At 46.1% G+C, this 25,482-nt stretch overlaps 1 protein-coding gene across 1 annotated transcript in view; it reads right to left on the bottom strand.

Moving 5' to 3' along the window:
* The window catches only part of LCLAT1 (lysocardiolipin acyltransferase 1), a 101,765-nt gene extending 100,949 nt beyond the window's left edge, over nt 1-816 (bottom strand). The window contains exon 1 of the mRNA XM_054398317.1: nt 652-816. Coding sequence (XP_054254292.1) covers nt 652-816 — 165 coding nt within the window. The remainder of the gene's footprint in view (nt 1-651) is intronic.
* Between the last annotated feature and the right edge of the window lie 24,666 nt (nt 817-25,482).

The following is a 25,482-nucleotide window of genomic DNA, read 5'->3' as shown; positions in this document are numbered from 1 at the left end:
TGCTTCACTTACTCTTTTCTCCTCAGCACCTAAGTGACACTGGATGGGGATGTCAGCAAAAAGCCTTTGTAAGAATACAATCAAGATGTGGCATGAGCTTACAGAGAAATTCATTGTGGAAGAAGAGAGGGACTAGAGAAGGATCAATAACCTGCAGCACTGAGCTAAAACTTAGCTTATTACCATGGACCAGTACACAAAGGGTGGCTAGCAGGAGGATGGAGACTCCCTTTTCATATGGAGTCCCATGGAAAAGACAAAGGGTGATGGGAAATATTTACTGCTGGGGAGATTCCCATTGGGCTCCAGAAGAAAATGTTTCCTCATGAGAGCAGTCAGACATTGGAATTATCTCCCAAGGGAAACAGTGGATTCCTCTACACTGGACAGTTCTAAGACTCAGCTTGTCAGGGTGCTGGGCCAGCTCATTTCAGCCACACTAATACCTAGAAAGGTTGGACCAGATGATCCTTGGGGATCCCTTCCAACCTGGCATTCTGTGATTCTGGGAGCAATGGTCCCCACAGATACTAAGCAGGTTAAGGCCTGTTTTGACAAAAGCATTAAAAATATACCATCAAATCCAACCAAAAGTGTTAGTCAAGCTGAATTGTGGGGTTACAAACAGAATTGGCTCAACCTGCAACTTACCACGGGGAGTGTGAGCCAAGTGGCCACAATGCAGTCAGTGATCCAGCGGTACCATGCCGGTGAGACAAACATCAAGGGGAGAAAAGGCCCCAGCATGAAGATACTTCCAAAAAAACTTCCCAGGAATAGTGCAATTAGGAAGTATATCCCTTTCCATGACACCATGGCTCTGAAAGAGAAAGTTGGCATTATGTAAGGGAGAGAAACTGAAAGCAAATCACATAACGTTGCAAGTCCACAGGCCCCATTTGAGGCAATATTCCTCCTTTTTTTCTCTTGGCTGAGAACACATCCTGAGAGCAGACACAACCAAGCTGTCCCACCTCACCAGCAGCATCAAGAGAAACAACCATAAGCACAGTGATTTGGTAAGAAGCATTGGGATATTAAAGGGGTCATAATAGTGTCAACTACATCCCCTTTACTCTGCTGTTGTGAGACCCCCACCTCCAATACTGCGTCCAGCTCTGCTGTCCCCAGCATAAGAAGGACACAGAACTGTTGGAGCAAGTCCAGAGGAGGGCCACAAAGATGATCCAAGGGCTGGAGCACCTCTGCTGTGAGGACAGGCTGAGGGAGCTGGGGTTGTGCAACCTGGAGAAGAGAAGACTCCAGGGGGACCTTAGAGCTGCCTTCTGATACCTGAAGGGATCCTACAGGAAGGCTGCAGAGGGACTTTGCATGAGAGTGTCCAGAGACAGGACAAGGGGGAATGGTTTGAAGCTGAGGGAAAGCAGAGTTAGGAAGAAGTTCTTCAGTACAAGGGTAAGAGAGGGGGCATCCACAACCTCCCTGGGCAACCTGTTCCAGTGTCTCACCACCCTCACTGGAAAGAATTTCTTCCAAGTCTCCTGTCTAAATCTGCCCTCCTCAAGCTTCAATCCATTCCCTCTCATCCTATCACTACAAGCCCTTGTGAAAAGTCCCTCCCCATCTTCCTACTAGGTCTCCTTTTTCTATCTCTCCATTTCTTCTTGCAGAAACTCATCTTCCCCACCTAACAAGGGGCTACATGCAACCTCCTTTAGAACCCACTCAAGCCTGCTCAGAGCCACTGGTCCTCCAGTCACATGCAATGATGTCCTCCAGACAGACACCCTGGCTCCAAGCAGCTGCTGGACAACACAACTTGGGACAGATCAGACATTTCAAGCCCCAGTTCCCTTTTCATTACAACAGGGCAGGCAAGCAGTGGCTGAAACCTCCCAACTCACCCTGTCTTAGACAATTTGTGACTTTTTGAAGTCTGCTGTACTTCAACTGTCCTTATCAGTTATTTTCCAACTTATCCCACCAAACAGCCAACAGCCCTTGGTCTTTAAGGCAGTAGTCTAGACTTGAAATATTTCAGTGTCTGTGCTATCAGTTACACTCCCTGATTATAAATTGAAATGCACAGTGCCCAAAGCTTCTTAATGCATTATGGCAGAACACTCAGCAACCCTCCAAGCATTTGTAACACAGCTACAGGCTTTCACAATTTAGCAACTACTACCAGCTATGACAAAGCAAATGTGGAAATATCAATTCTCCAAATTAGGGCCTAAAAATAGACTCTTTTCATCTATTTCGGACTCAAACTATTGTTTATAGAATCAAAGGTTAAGTAGAAGTCACTTTCCAGTCCCTTCACTGAATTCATTTTTTTTGACAGGCTATTTTAGAAATGGTAAGAACTCAGAGAGGATTTCAGGACAAGAAAAACAGGAAGCTGGTGTTTTGGTTTTTTTTTGTTTTTCATTTTAAAATGAGCAATGGAAAAATAATCCATTAAGGTTTGTGTACTGCAACACAGACAATTTATCTCCTGTGTGTTTTGTGCAACATCCACAGCAAAGCATTTGAAAGCCAAGGAATGCTAACGCCACTGCTGCTCTCAACATCAAGTAGCAGAAACAAATTCTACCACATTCTTTTTACTTTGCACATGAAAGTGGCATATGATGGGTTCAGAAAGGAGCCCCTTACTTGTAGAGATCCACTAGTCACAAGAGAGTGAGAACCTGACAACAGAGGCCATGAGCAACCTGGTCTAGTGGAAGGTGCCCCTGCCCATGGCAGGGGAATTGGAACTAGATGATCTATAAGGTCCCTTCCAATCCAAACCATTCTATGAATCTGTGAACAGAGAAGGAATAGAGTATCTTGAGTCAACCCAACATCTTTCCTCCTTAGGAGAGCCAGGTTTAGTGGCTTATCATAGTTTGATTTGAAGCTGAGGATTGTATCAGAATGAGGTAAGAGATAGATTAGAAAAGGAGCCCCTTACTTGTAGAGATCCACTAGTTTGGGCATAGAGTCACAAGAGAGTGAGAACCTGACAAGAGGCCATGAGCAACCTGGTCTAGTGGAAGATGTCCCTACCCATGGCAGGGAAATTGGAACTAGATGATATATAAAGTCCCTTCCAATCCAAACCATGCTATCAATCTATGAGTCTATGAACAGAGAGGGAATGGAGTATCTCAAGTCAACCAAACATCTTTCCTCTTTAGGAGAGCCAGGCTTAGTGGCTTATCATGGTTTGATTTGAAGCTGGGGATCATATCAGATGCTGCTCTTGGGAATGAAGTAAGAGATGGGTTAGAAGAGGAGCCCCTTACTGGTAGAGATCCACTAGCTTGGGAACAGAGTCACAAGAAAGTAAGAGAGACCTTGAGCAACCTGGTCTAGTGGAAGGCATCCCTGCCCATGGCAGGGGGGTGGAATTAGATGATCTTTAAGGTCCCTTCCAACCCAAACCATTCTATACATCTATGAAAGCCACTCTGCTTTTGTGTGTGGGTCAGAGCTGTGGGACCAACAGTCAACATGATTTCAAGACTCAGGAAAGCTGCAAACAGCAAGGAGGACAGCACCCTCATAGTGAGCTTGTAGTTCCTCCTGTATTTTGTGGCAGAACTCCAAGTTATTGGGGTACTGTACTTCATATGTTCTCGTTGCCATAGCAGAAGCAAAACATGCTCTGTCTCCAGGTAACTGCAACAGTCATTCTTAAAATAAAATTTTTGGTTTACATTTCTGCTAATTTTAATAATTCCTGGCCACAGTGGGGCAAATTAGTTTGCAAAACAGTAGCATTTTGGCAAAGTCCATCTTTTATTATACATATTTTTTTAAGGAGTTGAATGTTCTATGCAAACAAAGTATAACCTAAAGCTGAGGCACTTGCCTGTGATCAGAGTTTGGCATGTTTTGCTTATCATCTCCATGATTTTATTATGGGTACAGCTGGAATGGCAGACAAAGCACAGCTTGTTATAATGATCACAGAATGGTAGGGATTGGAAGGTACCTCTGGAGATCATCTAGTCCAACCCCCCTGCCAGATTAGGATCACCTAGAGTAGGTCACACTTCCAGGCATGAGGCACCCACAATTTCTCTGGGTAGGTTGTTCCAGTGTCCCACCATTCCCATAGTAAAGAACTTCTTCCTTTGGGATTGGGAAGATTACCCTTCCCATCTCCAAGTTCATTCTATTAGATGATTCTATTAGATTCTACTATTTCCCCCAATTACAGAATCATATAATGTTAGGAGTTTGAAGGGTCCTTCAAAGATCATCTAGTCCAGCCTCTCTGCCAAAGCAGGGTCACTTACAGCAAGTCACACAGGAACACATCCAGGTGGGTTTGGAATGTCTCCAGAGAAGGAGACTCCACAACCTCTCTGGGCAGCCTGCTCCAGGGCTCTGGCACCCTCACAGTGAGAAAGTTTTTCGTTATGTTCACAGGGAACCTCCTCTGCTCCAGCTTGCCTTATCACTGGACATCACTGAGCAGAGCCTGGCTCCATCCTCCTGACACTCCCCCTTCACAGAGTTATAAGCATTAATGATTTAAATGTAGTTATAAACATAATTGATTATTAATTGTTGTAAATATTTAAGATTACTGATGATCAATTTCAAAAAGTTTTAAACAGCCTGCTCTCTACAACAAACCTGCTTTTTCTTCACAACCTCTTCTATGGCTTCTAAGTGGGCAAAGGATGGACAACAAGTTTATCTGGTAAGAAACAATGAAGTTCTACAACTGAAAAAATAAGCTTCTAAGATTAAAAAATATAATTCTAAGGTTAAAAAGAGTGCTCTGAAATAAAAAACTTAAGTTCTAAGGTAAAAAGATAATGCGCTGAAATGAAAAACTTAAGTTCTAGGATAAAAAAAATCATGCTCTGAAATAAAATCTTAAGTTCTAAGATAAAAAGAATGCTCTGAAACAAAAAACTTAAGTTCTAAGATTAAAAAAAGTTCTGAAAAATACCGTTCAAAGATTGAAAAATACAGTTCAAAGATTGAAACATAAGGTACTAGGATTGAAAAATAAAGTTCTAGGATCAAAACAAAGTTCTGAAATACAAAAAAATAAAGTTCTAAGATTAAAAAATAAAGTTCTAAAATGAGAAGTAAAGGTCTAGAAGACTGATAGTGGTCAAGACTCACCACACTCTTCTTGTCCCCTAAACAGTTCCTGGCTAATTCAAAGTTCTTGTACAAAGAGGTTAATTCATCTTCCAGGTTGAGTGGAGAAAAAGCAAAGGTTTAACCTCTAGTAAGGAATGAAGCAAAACTACCTGACAAACAGAGCCAGCTGCTTAGTAACTAGAGAGGTTTTTAAGCACTTGGGGCTTATGCAGTCAGCAAATCAGGTTTTATGACAGCACTGAGAAAAAAAAAAATGAGAAGTTTTTTAGTGCCAATAAAACAACATGGAATTAATACTGGTCAGTGAGTTTCCATTCAATCAGCAGAGGCAATAAAACTGCTCATTAGTCCTCAAGAAGTGAATGGGGAACACTAACCATTGGGGATGATTCTTCTTTCAGTCATAATTCCTCTTCCAGTCAATTACCAGTGGAAAAGGTAAATGTTACCTTCAATTAAAATCAAGCAGAAACTCCCAGCCAGCCTAAGATGCCTCTTCTCTAGCAGTTAAGCAAAGAATGGCAGCAGTTAACTGACTCCATTTCGCTCTGCATTTCTGCACAGGAAAGAGGCGAGCTGGAAATTCCAGCCCCCAGATTCAGGTTTGCTTTCTGAAACGTGAATTTCCAAGTTACAATTTCCACACCGCTTTTTTTTTTCCCCACACTTTTCATCTGGGTGGACTTCAAGGATGAAGTCAGGGTGGTGAGACACTGGCACAGGTTGCCCAGGGAGGTTGTAGATGCCCCCTCTCTGGAGGTGTTCCAAGACCAGGAACAGACGAGGCCTTGAGCAACCTGGGCTAGCGGGAGGTGTCCCTGCCCGTGGCAGGGGCCTTGGAACTAGATATTGGAACTAAATATCTTCATAGTGCATTCCAAGCCAAACTATTCTATGATTTTTCTCAATCTATGATGTAGGCAAGAGAGGAACAAAGACTGCCAACTTTCCAGGTGTCCACTAAACAAGTCATCAAATGAATGATTCACACTTGGACCTCTTACATTAGATTGGATGTTAGGAACAAGGTCTTTACTATCAGGGTAGTGGAACATTGGAACAGGTTGCCTGGGGAAGTGGTTGAGGCCCCATCCCTGTAGATATTCAAAGTGGGGCTCAATAGGGCTCTGAGCAACCTGATCTAGGATGTCCCTGCTGACTTCAGAGGGCGTTGGACTTGATGACCTTCGGAGGTCCATTCCAACCCAGACCATTCTATGGTTCTATTTCCACTTGTTTTTAAGGTTACTAAACAAAACCCTCTAGGCAGGAGAGGAGGCAGTTGGGTCATTGATGAGACACCGGAACAGGTTGCTCAGGGAGGTTGTGGATTTCCCCTCCCTGGAGGTGTTCAAGGCCAGGTTGGATGAGGCCTTGAGCAACCCGGGCTAGTGGAAGATATCCCTGCCCATGGCAGGGAGGTTGGGACTAGGTGATCTTTAAGGTCCCTTCCAACCCAAACCATTCTGTGATTCTGTGACTGACTTAAATCTCCCTCCTCAAGCTTCAATCCATTCCCCTTGCCCTATCACTAAAAGCCCCTGTGAAAAATCCCTTCCTGGCTTTCCTGTAGACCCCTTTCAGGTACTGGAAGTCCTCTGGAAGTCCACAACAGATCAAAAAGCTGACCAACTTTGACAACAAATCCAAGTGAAAATTATGAAAACCAGCTAAAATGTTCCACTTTGTAACTGGCAGTGCTACAAACTAACCACAAATTAATTTCTTTTTCTTTCCTCTCTAAGAGCTCCCCAATACTTTACTCCACAGCTCTTCTTAGTGGGGAGGGGTGGCACTTGTGACTTCAGAAGTAACCATTTCACCATGAAATCCTCAAGTGGGAACAGAAATCAAGGATTCCAGGCTGAAGAACAGTTACTCAAAGACAAAACACATAGAGTGCTCAGTGGAGTATTTAAAAATTTCTCCTGCTGGCATTGAATAAAAAAAAAAAAAAAAAAAAAAAAAAGAAAAAAACACAAAAAAACCAAACCCCACACCTCTTGAGAAGCGCAAAAGCTCCTGAAGTGTTCGGCATAGATTGCAACAGATCCTGAATGTACAGGTTGAGGAAAAAAAGGCTGGGGGGGGGAATTTTCAAGGTTCAACAACTCTGCTGTGTTCCCAAACAAGTGAGTCCAAAGGAGGGCTGGTGCACCTCTCCTGTGAAGACAGGCTGAGAGAGTTGGGGTTCTTCAGCCTGGAGAGGGGAAGGCTCCAGAGAGACCTTAGAGCTACATTTCAATAGCTGACGAGGACCTACAGGAAGGCTGGGAAGGGACTGTTCAGAAGGGCTTGTGGAGATAGGATGAGGGGCAATGGTTTGAAACTGGAGCAGGGCAGATTTAGGTTGGACATCAGGAGGAAGTTCTGCACAATGAGAGTGGTGAAATACTGGAACAGGTTGCCCAGGGGTGTGGTTGAGGCCCTGTCCCTGGAGGCATTCAATATCACACTGGATGTGTCCCTGGGCAGCCTGATCCAGTTGGAGGTGTCCCTGCTGAGCGTAGGAGGCTTGGCCAGGATGACCTTTGAGGGTCCCTTCCAACCCAACATGATCTGCGAATCTGTGAACAGTCTTCAAATTCATCTGTGCACCTCAGTTGTAGATCAGTCAACGCCAAATCTGGACACTTCTAAGCTGGTATTACAAACCAGTGTTAAGAGCTGCAGCTTGAACCCTGCCCTTCAGCTCTGTTAATTCTTTCTTTCCACCAGCTACAAGGGGGAGCTTCTCTTTTGACAGAACTCCAAAGAGGCATCCGCAGGGCTTCGAGTGGATCCAGCTCTTCAAAGTTAATTTTTAACAGGGCATTACATTTCCCAGTGCAAACCCTTCCTTCAGAGGTGCTGTGCACAGATGCAGGCTTTGCCCAGAGAGACAAGCAACTGAGTTGGACCAGCTCTGCTTGAGCTCATAAAGTTCCCTGTTTCAGCAGGACTTCTCAGCCCATGCTCAGTGTCAAGCTGATGCAGATACCTTGTTTCTGGTTCCAGGCCTACTGAATCTGATTCTATCAAACATTTTTTCCCCCTAAACTAAGTGCTCTCAAAGCCAGAAAAAGTTTTACCAGTATAGTCTAACAAAGCAACTCAAGTTTCATGTTTGAAGGAAGGGATGCCATCCAGCAGGATCTTGGCAGGATTGAAAAATGGACGAGTGCCAACTGCACGAGGTTCAACAAGTCAAAGTGCAAGGTGCTGCAGCTAGGTCAGGACAATCCCAGGAACAAATCTAGGCTGGGTGCGGGGCTACTTCTTCAAGTAGCCCTGAAGAAAAGCCCTGGGGGTGTTGTTTGATGAGAAGCTCCCCTTGAGCCAGCAGGGCCCTCATGCAGCCCAGCAGGCAGCTGTGTGCTGGGCTGGAGCCAGAGGAGTGTGGGCAGCAGGGCAAGAGAGGGGATTCTGCCCCTTGACTCTGCTCTGCTGAGACCCCACCTCAAATACCGTGTCCAGATCTGGCATCCCTAGCATAAGAAGGACACAGGATTGCTGGAGTGAGTCCAGAGGGGGCCACAAAGATGATTCAAAGGCTGGAGCACCTCTGCTGTGAGGATAGGCTGAGGGAGCTGGGGGTGTTCAGCCTGAAGACTCCAGGGCAACCTTAGAGCTGCCTTCTAATACCTGAAGGGATCCTACAGAAAGGCTGGAGAGGGACTTTGCATAAGGGTGCCTAGAGAGAGGATGAGAGGGAATGGTTTGAAGCTGAGGAAGAGCAGGTTTAGGCTGGATCTGAGGAAGAAGTTCTGCAGTACAAGGGTGGTGAGACTCTGGAATAGGCTGCCCAGGATGGTTCTGGATGCCTCCTCCCTGGGGATGTTCAAGGCCAGGTTAGGTAAGGCCTTGAGCAGCTGAGTCTAGTTGAGAGGCATCTCTGCCTATCGGGGGGAAGTTGGAATAGATGATCTGAGTTCACTTCCAACCTAAGCCATTCCATGGTTCTTTTTAAAGGTGAATTGCTTTGGCCCCTCAAACACAGAGGAAGATAGGAGCCCCCATTTGATTCCTAGTTGATTCCAAAGTGGTTTGCATTTAGATGCTATTGACAAATGAGTAAACAATGTTTTGCATGAACACTTGGCAATCCTACATCACATTACCAGTGTAAGAAGCTAAATAAAGCAACTCAGTGCTGAAACAACTGGGGAAGTTATCTGCCAGTGCTTTATGCAATGCTTCACTAAGCTGCCAGCAGACAAATGGGGGGAAAAAAAAAGTAACATCTAAGACTAAGATTTTTAGGTTTTCAACTTTGTATTATGTAAAATAGCAGCTGACTTCCAACAGAATCTCAATTTCTGATCAAGTTTGCCAGAACTGAAAAGGGATTATAAAGAAAAAAGGACTAAAAGTGGTTCAACATGTGTTGAATTCCCCATTCCAAAGACTACATCAATGGTACAGTAGGAGTGAGTTTCAAGTCAGCTGCAAATGCAGTTGGCATGGCAGATTCATTAGACAGGCATGCTGTGGCAGACACAGAGATGCCAGGCAAGTCAAGAATAAAGCAACCATGAAATAATTACAGAAGACTGAAGATACTTTGGGAAAGAAGCTGTTAGAGCTTCTTTGGACTGCCAGATTTTACACTGAGCAATGCTCAGGCTAAACCAGAGCTATCAGGGAAAAAGGGGGAGGCAAGAAGGAAAGCCTCACAAGAGTTAAAGAGCTTCCTCACAGACACCTAGGGCATTGCAGGAGGCTAATTGACTACTCCCAGTTTCTGACTTGGTATAGAAGTGCCTTAAAAGCTGCAAAGTGATAGGGGAAACAAACCAACCAATGAAAAACCCCAAGTTTGAAAAGACTGTGATTGATGAAGAAAAAAATATGGCTTGGATAGCTAAGGAAGCTGTGCTGCTCATACCTCTGGCATAAGAGGCCAGCAGAAGAAGAATCATAGAACCATTCTGGTTGGAAAAGACTTTTAAGAGCATCCAGCCCAACCATTCTCTAACTCTACCAAGGCTGGTGCTAAACCATGGCCCTCAGCACCACAGCTCTGCCACTGTGAAACACCTCCAGGAATGGGGATTCAACTACCGCCCTGCAAAAGCTGTTCCAGTCTTTGAGAAGCCTTTCAGTGAAGAAGCTTATTTTAATATCTAACCTAAACCTCCCCTGGTACAACCTGAGGACATTTCCTCACACCCTAAAATGGGATTAAGTGGTAATTTTAAAACCCTGCATCACTGTCTCAAAATGCATAAAGCCAAAGCAATTTGGCCTCTGTTGAAGGTGAGGAGTTTCCAGCTTGCCTCTCAAAGCTTTATCCAATTAATGCTTGCACCTTCCCTTATCCTGCCCCCAAAACATGTATGTCCACCCTTCCTGCAGATGGTTGCAGAGCAACCTCATTCTCCCAGATCTGCTCCTGCAGTTCCTTGACTCAACTCTTCTCTTTCTGAAACCTGCACCTCAAGGTGGCACTAGCAATAGCATCTCCTGCTTCCCAAGCCTAAAAAAGAGGTAGCCTGGGGATGTTTTGTTCTCATTGCATTTTGCTGTTCTTGGAGGGGAGGGTGAATGATTCACAGGATACATCTGATTGGAAGAGACCTTCAAGCTCATCCAGTCCAACCTTTGACTCAACACTGAAGGGTCAACACAAACCATGCCCTTCAGCACCAGGTCCACACACTGCTTAAACACTTCCAGGGTGGTGACTCCACCACTGCCCTAGGCAGACCATTCCAACGTTTGAGAACCCCTTCTATGGAGAAATATTTCCTAGCATCCAGCCTGAACCACCCCTGGTGCAGCCTGAAACCATTTCCTCTGGTCCTGTCTCTTGCCACCAAAGAGCAGAGACTGCCACCTCTTCACTCCACCCTCCCTTCAGGAGTTGTAGAGAGCAATGAGGTCTCTCCTCAGCCTTCTCTTCTCCAGACAGAACACCCCCAGCTCCCTCAGCCCTTCCTTGTAGGCCAGGTGCTCCAGGCCCTTCTCCAGCCCCTCAGTGTCCTTCTTGTAGTGAGGGGCCCAGAACTGAACACGACACTTGAGGTGTGGCCTCACCAGTGATGAGTAGAGGGGAATGATCACCTCCCTGTTCCTGCTGGCCACTCAGACTCTTTTCTAACCCTGCCTTGAAAAGTATCTCCTTTCCTGAAAGAAGATAATTGGATGAGGAGATGTAAGGAAGAGGGCAGAGTGGCAGAATCTGCCACTCACTGGAGCCCACATTGCCTTTTCTGCCCCAGAAAACAGGCAAAATGTGAGGAAGATTAGAATGCTCTGCCTTGCACCACAACTATCATGTGGAAGATAAAGTAGACAGGTGATAAGGTAGACAGAGCCTACAGAAGGTTATTTATTGACATCCTCTCTCCCCCTTGGAAGAAAGCATAAAAAAGGAATCTAGGAGGAAATGCAATGACCCAGTCTTTGCAGTAGATAAATTATATCCAAAAATGGAAGCCATCATTCTGATTTGGCTGTGCTGATCATGCCACCAGAAGTATCTAAAGCAGGAAACTTCTCAAAGCAATTTCTGTAGTCATGGAACATGTTGACTATCAACTGTACAAAGACTTTTCATAGATTCATAGAATGGTTTAAGTTAGAAGGGATATTAAAGATCATCTAGGCCCAACCGCCATGTCATGGGCAGGGACACCTTCCCCTAGCCCAGGTTGCTCAAGGCCTCATCCAACCTGGCCTTGAACACCTTCAGGAAAGGGGCATCCACCATTTCCCTGGGCAACCTGTTCCAGTGTCTCACCACCCTCACTGGAATAAATTTCTTCCTGATCTCCAGTCTGAATCTGCCCTCCTCAAGTTTCAATCCACTCCCTTTTGTCCTATCACTACAAGCCCTTGAAAAGTCTCTTCCCAGCTCTCCTATAGCTGCCTTCAGGTGCTGGAAGGCCACTGTAAATTCTCTCTGGAGATTGCTCCAGACTACACAGCCCCAACTCTCACCCTGTCCCCACAGGGGAGGCGCTCACAGATTCACGGATTAGTAGTCTGGGAGAGAGAACAGAAAGAACCAAAACAACACAGCAATAGGAATAGAAGACCATCCTCTGTCACAGGCAAAGCCCAGAGCTATTGGAGAGCCCTGTTACAGGAAAGCAAAGCAAAGCAGAGCAGAGCAGAGCAGAGCAGTGCAGCATGCCTTCTGACAAAGCTGTTTTGAAGCCAATTACAACCCAAACGTAGCAATCCAGCCTGAGTTTTCCACCACCCATCTTCCCCAAGAACCTTTGTCTTATGCACTGAGTCAGGGGTAAAGCTGGCTGTAAAACAGTTTAAATCTCCTCCTTGCTGCACTTCTGAAAAAACAACTTGAGGAAACCCTGCTGAGCAGAGGGTTTTCAACACCAGCTAAGATTTATTATATTGAACACTATTTGCCCCCCCTCCAACAGAGATACAAGCTACAACAGTGTGTGCTTCCTCTCAATTCAGCCACAGCTGAACACTTGGCTGAGCCATTAGAGTAAGAAAGGAAGCTTTCACAATGACTTTTCAAAAAGGATCTCTTCTTTTGCCATCCTACAGATAGATTATTAAAGCAATGCTGGTAGGAAGAATCGATCATTGGACTGAGTGATGTCAAGGCTTGCTGGGCAATTAAATCTGATTGCCAGCTTTGCTGTATTGACCAGAACATCAGAACAGACTATTTAGAAATAAATATACTGAAGGTAAACGTTCATCAAACCATTCTTTAAGCCTTCACCAGAATCACAGAATGGTCTGGGTTGGAAGGGACCTCCAAAGGTCAAGTCCAACCCCCTCTGCAGTCAGCAGGGACATCCTCATCTAGATCAGGTTGCCCAGAGCCCTGTCAAGCCTCACCTTGAATATCTCCAGGGATGAGGCCTCAACTACCTCCCTGGGCAATCTGTTCCACTACCCTCATGGTGCAGAACTTGTTCCTAACATCCAATCTAAATCTGCTCTTCTCTAGTTTGAAGCCAATGCCCCTCATCCTATTACTGCAAGCCTTTGCAAGCAGTCCCTCTGCAGCCTTCTTGTAGCCCCCTTCAGGTACTGGAAGGCTGCTATTAGGTGTCCCTGGAGCCTTCTCTTCTCCAGGCTGAACAACCCAACTCCCTCAGCCTGTCTTCATAGCAGAGGTGCTCCAAGCCACTCATTCTCTTGGCTCTCTTCTGGACCCACTCCATTACTTCCCTCTGCCCTGGATTTAATACACCAAAAAGGGTAAACAACTTTCTACATGGATATTTAGAGAAGTCTTAGGGACAACGAATACAGTAATGCAGTTTTTGACAAAGTTCACAGAATCATAGAATGGTTTGGGTTGGAAGAGACCTTAAAGACCATCTAGTTGTAACTCCCCTGCCTTGGACAGGGACACCTTCCACTAGACCAAGTTGCTCAAGGCCTCATCCAACCTGGCCTTGTAAAGTGCTCTGACCTGAGCAATAGGTCCCAAACCACAGCTGACCTCTAGATGAGCATCCCAACCAAATGCTAGACATCATTCATATGTGCTCATTAGTGGAATATGGATCTATTAATCATTAGTGGGGATGAAATGGCCTGAGAATGTATTCAACTTTCCTTGGTTAGTCAAGTATCAAGCAGATGTCCAGCCTTATTTGGTAAACCGCCTCGCCTGGTAGACTATCAGGACCGTGTCTGAGAGATTGCCAAGAGCATGCAGCCAGGCGTTTGGCCCTGTTGGGAAGGATGTGGTCAAAAGTGAACAGATGGTCAACACTCCCTTAGTTCCTCCTTGGGCCCTGGCCAGAGCATGGAAGGAATCTACCAGGAGAACAAAGCCAGCCATTCACACGTTTGAAGTTACATAAACTCATTTGTTCACCAATATGAAAGCTGGACCCTCTGACAGCAGCTTTGGAAGCCTCACCTATGAGGGGATGCCTTGCTGTAACCAGGGCTCCCCAGCCGTTGTGGATCTGGATGATGGTAAAGTATCTGTTGGGAGGACAGATGTCCTACAAAGAGGCTGAGGGAGTTGGGGTTGTTGAGCCTCTGGAGAGACTTCATAGCAGCCTTCCAGTACCTGAAGGGGGCCTACAGGAAGGCTGGAAAGGGACTGTTTCCAGCCTGCAGGGGCAATGCTTTGAACTAGAGAAGAGCAGATTTAAATTGAATGTTAGGAACAAGTTCTGCACCATGAGGATAGTAGAACAGTGGAACAGGTTGTCCAGGGAGATAGTTGAGGCCCCATCCCTGGAAATACTGAATATGAGGCTCAACATGGTTCTGAGCAACCTGATCCAGGGCAGGATGTCCTTGCTTACAGCACAGGGGTTGGACTAGATGACCTTTGGAAGTCCCTTCAAGCCCAAACCATTCTATGACTGGGGTAATTTGTGATGGATCCAACGTGACCTGGACAGGCTGAGAGCTGGGTGCAGGCAAACCTCATGAAGTTCAATAAGGACAAGTGCAGGGTCCTGCATCTGGGGAGAAATAACAGTAGACACAGCACAGGTGAAGGGCTGCCCTGCTGGAAAGCAGCTCCATGGACAAAGACCTTGGAGTGCTGGTGGACAGCAAGTTCTCCATGGGACAGCAATGTGCCCCTGTGACCAAAAGAGCCAATGGGATTCTGATGTGCATCAAGAAAATTGTGTCCAGCAGGGCTAGGGAAGTTGTTCTCCCCCTCTACTTGGCCCTGGTGAGACCACACCTGCAATCCTGTGTCCAGTTTTGGGCTCCACAGTTGAAGAGAGACAGAGACCTGCTGGAGAGAGTCCAATGGAGAGCCATGAGGATGATTAGGGGACTTGAGAATCTCCCCTGTGAAGAGAGACTGAGAGCCCTGGGGCTGTTTAGTCTGGAGAAGAGAAGGCTGAGAGGGGATCTGATCAATGTTTCTAAGTATCTGAGGGGTGGGTGTCAAGAGGAGGGGGCCAGGCTCTTTTCAATGGTGCACAGTGATAAGACAAGAAACAAGAGGTACAAGCTTGAACACAGAAGGTTTCACCTCAACATGAAGAGAAACTTCTCTACAGTGAGGGTGACAGAGCCCTGGAACAGGCTGCCCAGGGGGGTTGTGGAGTCTCCTTCTCTGGAGACTTTCAAAACCCAGCTGGATGCATTCCTGTGCAGACTACCCTAAGTGATCCTGCTCTGGCAGGGGGGTTGGACTCAATCATCTTTGGAGGTCCCTTCCAACCTCTAATACACTGTGATCCTGTGACCTTTCTCAATCACTATCACTAACCTCACATGGTAACAATTAGGTGCATTACCTTGATGCATTTTACCTTTCCTGTATTATTATTCTTTTGCTTGGTTTTTACTGCTCTGGACATAAGTGAAAGTTTACTTCTTTAACTTGGTGTCTGTGTCCCTTGTGCTGACCCTGTCAACTGGTAATACATAACCTGGCATCACAGACAGGATTCAAAAGATAAATGTATTATGTGAAGGTTGGGATTGGTGTTTAGACAAAGATTCAACCTCCTGAGGTTTCTTGCAGAGGTAGAACTTCTTAGAAAATTCCAGGTAAGAGTCTTTTCAATGTTCCTTCTTGGAATCCCACCATTCAGCAACACACTTTGAACACTTCCAGGAAGGAGAGGGCATCCACAACTTCCCTGGGCAACCTGTTCCAGTGTCTCATTACTACCCATACTTACTAATTAATCAAAGTCCTCTTTAGTTTGTTTGGAGTTCTCTGCTACAGAGAATAAGGAAGAGGGGGGGGGGGGGGAAGTGCCACCTTTGTTAATTTCTGCTGTAAAATCACTTCTCAGAAGGTCCCTTCTGAAGCACCTCTGAGACTTGTGCTCTGTCTGCCTCCACCCAAAGCAGCTTGTTGATGTCTGGCAGCTCTCCAGCACAATAATGTTGGACTGCAGTCTACAATGGATTTCTTGCCACACAGCAGAGACTTGTCACAGTAACATGTTCAGGTTGTTCAGCCTGAAGAAGAAAAGACTCTGAGGAGACATCATAGTGACCTTCCAGTACCAGAAGAGGGCCTACAAGAAAGCTGGGGAGGGACTTTTTACAATGGCTTGCAGTAACAGGACAAGAGGGAATAGATTGAAGCTGGAAGAGGGGAGATTTAGAGTGGAGATGAGGAAGAAATTCTTTCCAGTGAGGGTGGGGAGACACTGGAACAGGCTGCCCAGGAAGGTTGTGGATGCCCCCTCCCTGGAGGTGTTCAAGTCACAGAACAGTTTGGGTTGGAAGGGACCTTGAAGATCATCTTGTTCCAATCCCCCCCCTTGCCATTATCAGAGACACCTACCAGGAGCAGCCTGGACACTAGACCAGGCTGCTCAAAGCCTAATCCAGTCTGGTCTTAAACGCTTCCAGGGATGAGGCATCTATAATTTCTCTGAGCCAATCTGTTGCAGTGTCTCACCAACCTCATAGCAAACGACTTCTTCCCAAGATCCAATCCTGCTCTACCCTGCTCCAGTTTCAAACCATTGTCTCTCACCCTGTCACCGCAGGCTCTTGTGAAAGTCCCTCCTCAGCTTTCTTGTAGACCCTCTTCAGGTACTGGAAGGCTGCTACAAAGGTCTCCCTGGAGGCTTCTCTTCTCTAGGCTGAACAGACCAACTCCCTCAGCCTGTCTTTGCAGGAGAGGTGCTTCAGCCCTTTCTGATCATCTTTGGGGCATCCTCTGGACCCTCTCCATAAGGTCCATATCCTTCTGTTGGGGGCTCCAGAGCTAGACACAGAATCACAGAATTAACCAGGTAGGAGAAGACCTTCAAGAACACCATCTAATCAACTAAACCATGGCACTAAGTGCCTCATCCAGTCTGTCTTGAAACATCTCCAGGGATGGTGACTGCACCACCTCCCTGGGCAGAACATTCCAATGGCCAATCTCTCTTTCTGTGAGGAACTGCTTCCCAACATCCAGCCTAAACCTTCACTGGTGCAGCTTGAGACTGTGTCCTCTTGTTCTGTAACTGGTTGCCTGGGAGAGGAGACCAACCCTCACCTGGCTAAAATCTCCATTCAAGTAGTCATAGAGAGCAATAAAATCTCCCCTGAGCCTCCTCTTCTCCAGGCTAAACACCCCCAGCTCCCTCAGCCTCTCCTCACAGGGCTGTGCTCCAGACCCTTCACCAGCCTTGTTGCCCTTCTCTGGACATGCCTGAGCATCTCAATACTCCAGGTGAGGTCTCACAAGAGCTGGGTAGAGAAGCAGAATCTGCTCCCTTAACCTGCTGGCCACATTGCTTTTCATGATTTTGATGATCTCCTCAAGTGTTTTATCTTAACTAGACACTGAAGTCAAAAGAAGTCAAACAATTTTAAGAGTCATCTTCTAAATCAGCTTTCACCTCTTTTCTATGTATATCACAATCATATTGAGTGCTTCTGGACCAAGGGCTGGCTTATTTTTGCCTTTTGAATCTTTAAGGGGAAAAAAAAAAAAAGAAAAGAAAAGATTAAATTGAACAGAAAGGCAATTAGCTGCCTTCTGCTTCATACCATCAAAGTACTACAGACTTTTTAAAAATCCTTATGCAATTCTGAATTTGCCAAGCCTAGTCCCAATCTGTCAAAGAAGGATTTCCTTCATTTCATTTTGGACATTTACATAAGTACCTTAAGTTGGGTCACTGGAATTATTCCTCCACATTCCCTGTCCCATCTCACTCCTTTCAGTTGGCTGATTCCATAATGGAATTTCTCGGAAGAGAAGTCCTCTTTCTCTTCCTAGGAAGCAGCAAATACACACACAGAGCTTATTGTCACGGAGTACAATTTGCAATCAGAGTAGGGAAAGCTAAAGAGACACCTAACCTCAGGGACACCTCACCCTCCTCAAATCTCTGTGACATCACAACCTGTGGAAGCTGCATTGCCATAAAGATTTGCCTAAGACTGCTTCTCTGGAGAAGAGAAGGCTCTAGGGAGAACTTAGAGTAGCCTTCCAGTACCTGAAGGGGCCTACAAGAAAGCTGGAGAGGGACTTCTCACAAGCATTTGTAGTGATAGGACAACCAGCAATGGGTTTGTGATTTAGACTAAAGATTAGGAAGAAATTCTTTACAGTGAGAGTGATGAGGCAGTGGAACAGGTTGCCCAGGGAGGTTCTGGACGTGCCCTCCCTGGAAGCATTCAAGGCCAGGCTGGATGAAGCCTTGAGCAACCTGGTCTAGTGTCCCTGCCCATGGCAGGGGAGATGGAACTGGGTGATCTTTGAGGTACCTTCCAACCCAAACCATTCTATGATTTTGTGGCCACACAGGTTGGTCTCAGACACCTTCTCTGCCACCACAGAGGTTTTTGTGGTAGAGATCACAACCATGACAGTCTGCTCCTGGAACAGGACCTTGTGGCTCAGACACTGCCTGGGTGCCTATAGCTGTGCCAGCTTAAGGCAGTTGCTGCCACCTTCATATCTAAGCCTGCTGCAAACACAGATGAAGGAGCAGTCACCTGGAACATCAGGGGCACTCACTGCTCTGCAGCTACCATAACACCACATGCAGGTGCCCCAAGAAAAAGTCAGCTAAACTGGGGTCCCAATGCACCTCTGCCACCACACCAGCAGTGTGTGACCCAGCCTGCTATGGGGCCACCTCTACTAACCAACCTTAGGTTTAGGAGTGAAGGGGAATTCAGGAATAAGGCAGTACCACAAACTGTCAGTGTGCACCCACAACCAAGAATCACAGAATCAACCAGGTTGGAAAAGACCTTCAAGATCACCAAGTCCAACCTATCACCCAACACTATCTAATCAAATCAACCATGGCACCAAGTGCCCCAGAGAGTCTTATTTTAAACACTTCCAGGGACAGTGACTCCACCACCTCCCTAGGCAGCCTATTCCAATGGGCAATCTCTCTTTCTGTGAGGAATTTCTTCCTAACATCCAACCTAAACGTCCCCTGGCACAGCTTGAGACACTGAGCATGAGGGACAGCACTGGACCCCAGAGTGGTGATACTTTTTCTCCTCACCTCACCTCTCTCTCTGGCACATACCAGGTAATCACCTCACCTGCCTTAACAGCCACTGCATGATCAAAGTGATCTGCACAAAGGTGTAATTAATAAATCTGCAATCAGCCATTTCAGTGTCAGTTTGTCTTGCCTCACTCCTTAAGGATTCCTAAAGAGCTTCCTGCAAACCTCTCCTCTGAGGTCAGAACCTTTCAAATGCCAACTCCTATGCAGGCAATGCTTTATCAAGTTTCTCTTCTGAGAAAAGGGAGGGAAGGAAAAGGTACAGGCTGCCCTGGAAGAGTTCCTTTACTCATAAAAGGATTTTCCTACACAAGCAATGCACATATTGCTCTACACCCACACAGCTTGGAGTTTTGAACAGACTCTCAGCAACTAATGAACTTGAGCCCTTTCAAGCTGTTTTAGAGAACAGTGAGAAGGATAAGAAGTGATGCTGAAAACTCCTTTTTTTTCTCTTCACATACAAGAAGTGACTAAACACATGCAGAGTCCAAACAAACTTCAGGGATGAAGAAAACCTATAGAACGAAATCACAGAAACATTCGGGTTGGAAAAGACCCTCAGCATCACCAAGTCCAACCCAGAAGCCTACTCTACAAGGTTCACCCCTAAACCAGATCCCCAAGCACCACATCCAAACCACCTTTAAACACATCCAGGCTTGGGGACTCCACCACCTCCCTGGGCAGCACATTCCCATGCCTGACCTCTCTTTTCTGTGAAAATGTTTCCTGTGAAAATGGTCCAGTCCACACCTACCCAGTCACAGCTTGAGGCCATTCTTTCTTGGTCAGTCGCTAATTACCTGTGAAAACAGACCAGCACCAACCTCTCTACAACATCCTTCCAGGTAGTTGTAGAGAGCAATGAGGTCTCCCTCAACGAAGAGCTTCTGCAGGAGAGCTCCCTCTTCAGTTTGCTTTCCCTTTGTTCCTGCTAACTACGCAAACCATAATACACAAGTAATAATAAATACACAAAACAAGATTCACAGAATCATAGAATCAGTCAGGGTTGGGAGGGACCACAAGGATCATCCAGTTCCAACCCCCCTGCCATGGGCAGGGACACCTCACACTAGATCAGGCTGGCCAGAGCCTCATCCAGCCTGGCCTTAAACACCTCCAGGGATGGGGCCTCAACCACCTCCCTGGACAACCCATTCCAGGCTCTCACCACTCCCATGGGGAAGAACTTCTTCCTCGCATCCAGCTTCAATCTCCCCACTTCCAGCTTTATTCCACTTCCCCTAGTCCTATCACTACCTGATAGCCTAAAAAGTCCCTCCCCAGCTTTCTTGTAGGACCCCCTTCAGATGCTGGAAGGCCACAATAAGGTCACCTCGAAGCCTTCTCTTCTCCAGACTCTTTCAGTCTGTCATGGTAGAAAAATGGTAGAAGTTGGAAGGGATCTCTGGAGATCAAGTTCAATGCCCCCTGCAAAGGCTGGGTCATGTAAAAAAGGTCACACAGGAACAGATCCAGGTGGGTTTTGAAAGTCTCCAGAGATGGAGACTCCACCACCTCTCTGGGCAGCCTGCTTCAGGGCTCCAGCACCCTTAAATTAAAGGAGTTTCTTCTCATGTTTAGACATAACTTCTGATGTTCCACTTTGTGCCTGTTACCCCCTGTCCTGTCATTGGGCATCACTGAAAAAAAGACTGGCCCCATGCCCCTGACACCTACCCTTCAAGCACTGATGAGATTCCAACCCCCACAGACTTCTTTTTTTTTCTCCAGACTCAAAATCCCAAATTCTCTCAGTCTCATTTGGAAACACTGTGTGAGACTCAAACTGTATCTTAGTTTTCATTGGCTTTCCTCCTCAAAGTTCCAAGCCAGAAGACACCATTAGATCACTTATTCAAATATGTGTGGAAAGCTCTCCAGCTCAACAACCTGCCAAAAGGTTGCCCTACTTGCAAATCATAGAATCTAGAAAATACCAGCACACAGATATCCATCATCTCCCACTGTTATGCTACTCACCCACATCTCAATTTAATATAAGTTTGTTTCTAGAATGGTCTGGGTTGGAAGGGACCTCCAAAGGTCATCTAGTCAAATAGTCTGCAATCAGCAGGGACATCCTCAGCTACATCAGGTGGCCCACAGCCTTGTTGAGCCTGACCTTGAACATCTCCAGGGATGGGGCCTCAACTACCTCACTTGGGCAACCTGTTCCAATGTTTCCATAAAGATAATTGCAGGCTGAACATGAAGCCTCAGTCTTAGAATCACAGAATCAGTCAGGGTTGGAAGGGACCACAAGGATCATCCAGTTCCAACCCCCCTGCCATGGGCAGGGACACCTCACACTAGAGCAGGCTGGCCAGAGCCTCATCCAGCCTGGCCTTAAACACCTCCAGGGATGGGGCCTCAACCACCTCCCTGGACAACCCATTCCAGGCTCTCACCACTCTCATGGTAAGGAACAACTTCCTCACTTCCAGTCTGAATCTCCCCACTTCCAGCTTTATTCCATTCCCCCTAGTCCTGTCACTACCTGATATCCTAAAAAGTCCCACCCCAGCTTTCTTGTAGGACCCCCTCAGATGCTGGAAGGCCACAATAAGATCACCTTGGAGCCTTCTCTTCTCCAGACTGAACAGCCCCAACTCTTTCAGTCTGTCCTCATAGGAGAGGTGCTCCAGCCCTCTGATCATCCTGGTGGCCCTTCTCTGGACACATTCCAGCATGTCCAGATCCCTCTTGTAATAGGGGCTCTTCACTTAAGTGAACTGTACAGCGTGGCAAGCAGATGCAGAGAGGTGATTCTGCCACTCTACTCTGGTGAGACCTCACCTGGAGTACTGTGTCCATATCTGGAGCCCCAAACACAAGGGCATGGACTTGCTGGAGAGAGTCAAGAGGAAGCCACAAAGACTATCAGAAGGCTGGAGCACTTCTACAAAAGCTGAAAGTCCTGGGGCTGTCCAGCCTGGAGAAGAGAAGGCTCCAGCCTTCTAGTACCTGAAGAGGCCTAAAGAAAAGCTGGGCAGGGAGTGTTTAGAAGGGCCTGTGGTCACAGGATGAGGCGCAATGGCTGTAAACTGGAGCAGGGTAGATACAGACTGGACCCTAGGAGGAAGCTCTTCAGAATTAGAGTGGTGAAATAGTGCAACAGGTTGCCCAGAGAGGTGCTGGAGGCCCCAGCCCTGGAGACATTTATGATCGCATTTGATGGGGCCCCAAGCAACCTGATCTAGTAGAGGATGTCCTTTGCTGACAGCAACAAGGTTGGTGAAGATGACCTTCCAGGGTGCCTTACTACCTGATACACTCTGTGATTCTGTGAATAATGAATTTATAAACAGCTGAGTAAAGCACATCACAGGCTACTGGGTTGGAACTCATTATAGTTTCCACATTATGACTATGTCCAAGGTTCACCTGGCAGGGAAGACCTATCAAAGACAGCCAGCTGAGCCATGTCATGAGGAGAAACTTTTTTGGTGAGGGTGCTGAACACTGGAGCAGGCTACCCAGAGAGGTTGTGGAGTCTCCTTCTCGGGAGACATTCAAAACCTACCTGGATGCATTCCTGTGTGGCCTGCTCTAGGTGATCCTGCTTCTGGCAAAGGGGGGTGGACTGGATGACCTTTTGAGATCCCTTCCAACCACCACCATTCTGTGATAAATAGTTATAGAAAAGTAGTTTTGTGTTCACACACAAAGATCCTACCAGTGCACAGCTGAAAACTGAACTAACCTCTGCAGGCGATTTTGCTCCAAGTATCTCTAAGCTTTGTTTTCCAACAAATGAACCATTTGGAATTGAAATCACTTCTTTGATTTCACTAGAGCTCACATGCTTTTGTAAATGATAACAATTTAACCTGAACCCTGAGGGGGTGGGGAGAGGAGGGGGGAAAGAGGACAGGCATTAATTCAGGGCAAGGATAGCTTAGTGACCAGATCATGCAAACCTTTATGGAATAAGATATTCCAAGGAATGCTGCCAAGATCTTGAAGGGTTTACAATGCTTCAGATGATTTGAATTGCTATGCTAAACTTTAACTGCACTAGAAAAATGTATTAATGTGGATCTCTACAAAATAAGTAAGCCCTATCTTATAGGTGTACTAGAACACTAACAAGCCTGATTTTTTTTTCCCCCCTCTCCCTTGTAGGAGAAGTTGTATTGCAGAGCCTTAAGCACATCCAAGTGTTCAGTCAGACTTGATGTATTCACAATAAACACTTTATGGATTCCACAGAACTTACTTTATGAGTGGCAATAACTATAGGTTGGTGAAGGCCTCTAGCATTCTATCAACCTTTTAGCTCTCTCATGCTGGACAGTTATTTCTGTTTCTCCAATAAAAAGGAGCTTTCAAGGCAGAAAAGAACTGCCCATACCACTGTAGAAGATTCCAGGTGACATTCCAAACTACGACTGTTTAGTCTGGAGATGAGAAGGCTGAGAGGCAATATACTAATGTCTGTAAGTATCTGAGGGGTGGCTGTCAAGAGGAAGAGGACAGGCTCTTTTCCGTGGCACTTGGTAATAGGACAAGGAATAATGGCTATAAGCTGGAACACAGCAGGTTCCACCTCAACGTGACAAGAAACTTCTTTACTGTGAGGGTGATGGAGCACTGGAACAAGCTGCCCAGAGAGGTTGTGAAGCCTCCTTCTCTGGAGGCTTTCAAAGCCTACCTGCATGTGTTCCTGTGTGTACTGCCCTAGGTGCTTTGGCAGGGTCGTTGCAGCCGATGATGTCTGGAGGTCCCTTCCAACCCCTACCATTCTGACTCTATGATTCCAGGGAATCTCCAGCAGGAGTGTACATCAGCATGAAGTGAAAACTGCAAGTCGGAAGCAAGGAAAGCATAACAAAATTCCCTTATTGAGCTTCTCTCAATACAAGATCTTTGCAACCATCAACACAAATCTGCTAAAATAACACACCCCACTTCCCACCATCTCTTCCCTCACACAATACACACCTGATTAATCTGGAGTACTGCAGCCAGTTCTGGAGCCCCTCTTACAGGAAAGATCTGGATGTGCTGGAAGGTGTCCAGAGAAGGGCCATGAGGATGATCAGAGGGCTGGAGCACCTCTGCTATGAGGAAAGACAGAGAGTTGGGGCTGTTCAGTCTGGAGAAGAGAAGGCTCTGAGGAGACCTTATTGTGGCCTTCCAGTATCTGAAGGGGGCTACAAGAAAGCTGGGGAGGGACTTTTTAGGGTGTCAGGGAGTGATAGGACTAGGGGTAAGGGAGCAAAACTAAAAATGGGTAGATTCAGATTGGATGTTAGGAAGAGGTTTTTCACCATGAGGGTGTTGAGACACTGAAACAGATTACCCAGGGAGGTGATAGAAGCCTCATCCCTGGAGGTCTTTAAGGCCAGGCTGGATGTGGCTGTGAGCAACCTGATCTAATGTGAGGTGTCCCTGCCCATGGCAGGGGGGTTGGAACTGGATGATCCTTGAGGTCCCTTCCAACCCTAACAATTCTATGATTGTATGATCTGTTTTCTTTGCAGGTGTATTCCTTGTCTCCTGTCTTAGCCCCTGGGCTAAAAGAAGTTAGGGGGAGTAGGGGGAAAAGGGGCATTTTGTCCCTGTGAAGTCCAGGCTGCAACATCTAAGGACTCAGAAGTTGAAGAATCACTGATGATACACCTTTGCAAAACCCACACCATGCTGGGCTACCTCCTTGACTCAAAAAAAATAAACAAAACTATGGACTTTAAAAGGAATCAAGAAGGAAATGAGTCATGGGGAAATTTTCAGGGAAATTTCACATGAAAAGGAAACCCACGAGCAATTCCATAAAGTTTTCCATGCTCAGTTGTCATTCCCCACCCTTTCTTCTTTCCCAGAGGCTTGCTGGAAGAGGATAGGCCTCAAAATATTTCTATTTATCCTGCTGTTAGAGGGAGAACAAAGCAGAGAATAGACCACAGCATGTTCTGATGCCCTGAAGATTTGTCTGTTGCATCTTCTTATTCATGGAATTTATAAAAAAAAAAAAAAAAAAAAAAAGGAATAATAATAACATGTTCTGCATCAAGAACTGGCAACTCCGAGCATTCACAAACTATGAATCAGATTGCCAAAAAACTCAAACACATTAAATAACCATTCCACTTGCAGTTCTCAGACATGCTGTCAGGAAATAAATGGTTTCTTTCTCATCCTACGTCAAATGGGCAGGTGGAAAAATCCCAAGCACGTTCTTCTTGTAGCTATGTTCTCAATCAGCTGGAAAGCAAGCCTGCTCAAATCCCTATAATGTCATCTGGATTTATGTCTTAGTTCCTTCCCTGACACTCTGAGCCAGACTTCTATCTTGGCTCCAGCACTACAGAAACTGAAAACTTGGGATTGGTCAGAGGCAGAAGAGGGGGGGAGAAAGAAAAAGATCCCTACAGCTAAAAGAAAGGTCCTGAACAACCCTGCTAACAACTGGCTTTGCTTAAGTAAATTACCTTCTGTCCTCTGTAAAGATCTTAAGTCATCACCTTATTAAAGAAATAAAAGCAAGCTGCTT

The sequence above is a fragment of the Indicator indicator genome, chromosome 2 (genome assembly GCF_027791375.1).
Source record: "Indicator indicator isolate 239-I01 chromosome 2, UM_Iind_1.1, whole genome shotgun sequence".
NCBI classification, from domain to species: Eukaryota; Metazoa; Chordata; class Aves; order Piciformes; family Indicatoridae; genus Indicator; species Indicator indicator.
This window is presented reverse-complemented; position numbering and strand designations above follow the sequence as displayed.